The 2,530-nt window shown below is 52.6% G+C and overlaps 1 protein-coding gene across 1 annotated transcript; it reads left to right on the forward strand.

Moving 5' to 3' along the window:
- The first annotated feature begins 1,432 nt into the window (after positions 1-1,432).
- Positions 1,433-2,020, forward strand: LOC135460989 (olfactory receptor 14J1-like). Its single transcript, XM_064737970.1, has one exon. The coding sequence runs from the start codon at positions 1,433-1,435 to the stop codon at positions 2,018-2,020; it is 588 nt and encodes a 195-aa protein (XP_064594040.1).
- The last annotated feature ends 510 nt before the right edge of the window (positions 2,021-2,530 follow it).

Raw genomic sequence — 2,530 nt, forward strand, 5'->3', positions numbered from 1 at the left:
CAGTGGCAAACTCTGAGTGCAGCAGGAATGCTGGGGATTTCTGACCTCACAGAGCCAGAAATGATGTGTGGGTAGGAAAACAATTCCTTAAACCAGCTCCTGCCATCCATGTCCTAAAAATCTAGGAGTGCAGATGCTACCAGGCCTGTCTTCATTCTGAGTGATTCCCCTGACAAATACTGAATATCCAGCCTTGTCCCTCTGCCACATGGCCACAAACCCAGGGCAGTAGGGCAGGGATGGCTCCTTGAGGGCCTCCATGCACAGGCATGGCTGCTCCTGGCACACTCAGCCAGCACAACTGGAGCTCAGGCAGGGATCTGGGTGAAGGATTTCCCAGAGCAGAAACAAGGGTGAGTGAGTCCCAGTGGGACAGTGTCCTGGGGTGATGTTATGATGCTTGTATCCCCATTCATATGTTCTGTGCCTTTAAGACCGTCTCTGAAGAGTGAAAGTTTTGTTTGGGTTTCTCTTATCAGGAACACAGATCCAGGCAGTACATGGGGCTGTTTCCGCATCTTGCTTCAGCTTGCTGCTTTGCTTGCTCTCTTTTCTGCTCTCGCTTCTGCTCTGCTTTGGCCTCTGCTTATTAGCTAGTTTAGCTAAACAGTCCAAATTCCTTCCTGGACTGTTTCTCCTCTCCTGTTTCTGTGACCATCTCGAACCTGCTCCGGACTGGGACCCGGGAACACCGAGGGTTTACACCATTTGGCTGCAGCAGCTGCCCCAGCGCCGGAGGGACTGAGAACAGAGCAACTACCCCCGAAAGAGACTTTCTGATTTTGTCATCTTTCTCAGAGTGGTGTCATCGGGTATTGTGCATTTTGTGTGCTGGGGGGTGCTGTGCCAGTCAAATAAGCAGGTTCTTTCCACTTGTCTCCAAGGAATTCTTCCCGAACCAGCTGGGGGGGAGGGGCCATGTGGTTTGCTTTCTGGAGGGGCCCTCCTTTGCAGATTCTTTAACAAATTTGCCCTAAACCAGGACAGACAATCTGCAGGGAATGGCCCAGATTTGGCTCAAAGCAGCCTCTCCTGACTTGTCACTGTCCTTTATGCATGAACAGGTCCCCATGTGCAGCCTCAGCAAATGTCTAACCACAGCTCCATCAGCCACTATTTCCTGCTGGCATTGGCAGACAAGCGGCAGCTGCAGCTCCTGCACTTCTGCCTCTTGCTGGGCATCTCCCTGGCTGCCCTCCTGGGCAACGGCCTCATCATCAGCGCCATAGCCTGCGGCCACCAGCTGCACACGCCCATGTTCTTCTTCCTGCTCAACCTGGCCCTCAGCGACCTGGGATTCATCTGCACCACTGTCCCCAAAGCCATGCACAATTCCCTCTGGAACACCAGGACCATCTCCTACACAGGATGTGCTGCACAGGTCTTTTTTTTTGGACATTTCATCTCAGCAGAGTTTTCCCTCGTGACCATCATGTGCTACGACCGCTATGTGTCCATCTGCAAACCCCTGCACTATGGGACCCTCCTGGGCAGCAGAGCTTGTGCCCACATGGCAGCAGCTGCCTGGGCCACTGCCTTTCTCTATTCACTGCTGCACACGGCCAATACATTTTCCCTGCCCCTGTGCAAAGGAAATGCCTTGGATCAGTTCTTCTGTGAAATCCCTCAGATCCTCAAGCTGTCCTGCTCTAAATCCTATCTCAGGGAACTCGGGGTCATTGCAGTTAGTGTTTGTTTAGTATTTGGCTGTTTTGTGTTCATTGTTTTTTCCTATGTGCAGATCTTCAGGGCTGTGCTGAGGATCCCCTCTGAGCAGGGTCGGAACAAAGCGTTTTCCACCTGCCTCCCTCACCTGGCTGTGGTCTCTCTGTTGGTCAGCACTGTAGCAGTTGCCTACCTGAAGCCCCCCTCCATCTCCTCCCCATCCCTGGATCTAACAGTGTCAGTTCTGTACTCAGTGGTGCCTCCAGCCCTGAACCCCTTCATCTACAGCCTGAGGAACCAGGAGCTCAAGGCTGAAGTGTGGAGACTGATGACTGGATGCTTTCAGGAACATTAAACTGCTGGCCAATTTCTGCAAATCACTTCTAATGAAATCATCTTTTATACTTCTTATTGGCTTCAGTGTGGAAGTTTGTTTTCTTTGCTTTATTTTTTTTATACTATCCCCAAAGACATGTCATTCTTTCTGCCATTTCTCATTTTGTTTCTCTCCACCTTCCCTGTGGCCACAGACTGTGTCAATGAGGGACTGTGCTCTTGGTGCCTTTAAATGAACTAAAGGATCTCCTAGCAGAGTTTTCTGCAGAGAGGCCCTTTTGTTGCCTTCTCTGGAGCTGCAGCAGCAATGTCTGTGTGCAGAGCTGGGGGCAGATCAGTGCTGGCCCAGCAGCTGTGCCCAGCAGCAGCAGCACTTGGTGTTGCTAGTGCTGCTGCCATGGCCCTGCCCCGCTGCCCTGGTGGCCCTGGTGTTGCTGCAGGGCCTGAGTGCTCGCAGGGCTGGGCACAGTCCTGGGGATGGCAGTGCTGGGGCTGCAGCAGGGACAGGCCATGGGCACTGTTGGGGCAG

This window comes from Zonotrichia leucophrys, unplaced genomic scaffold (genome assembly GCF_028769735.1).
Source record: "Zonotrichia leucophrys gambelii isolate GWCS_2022_RI unplaced genomic scaffold, RI_Zleu_2.0 Scaffold_144_113797, whole genome shotgun sequence".
NCBI classification, from domain to species: Eukaryota; Metazoa; Chordata; class Aves; order Passeriformes; family Passerellidae; genus Zonotrichia; species Zonotrichia leucophrys.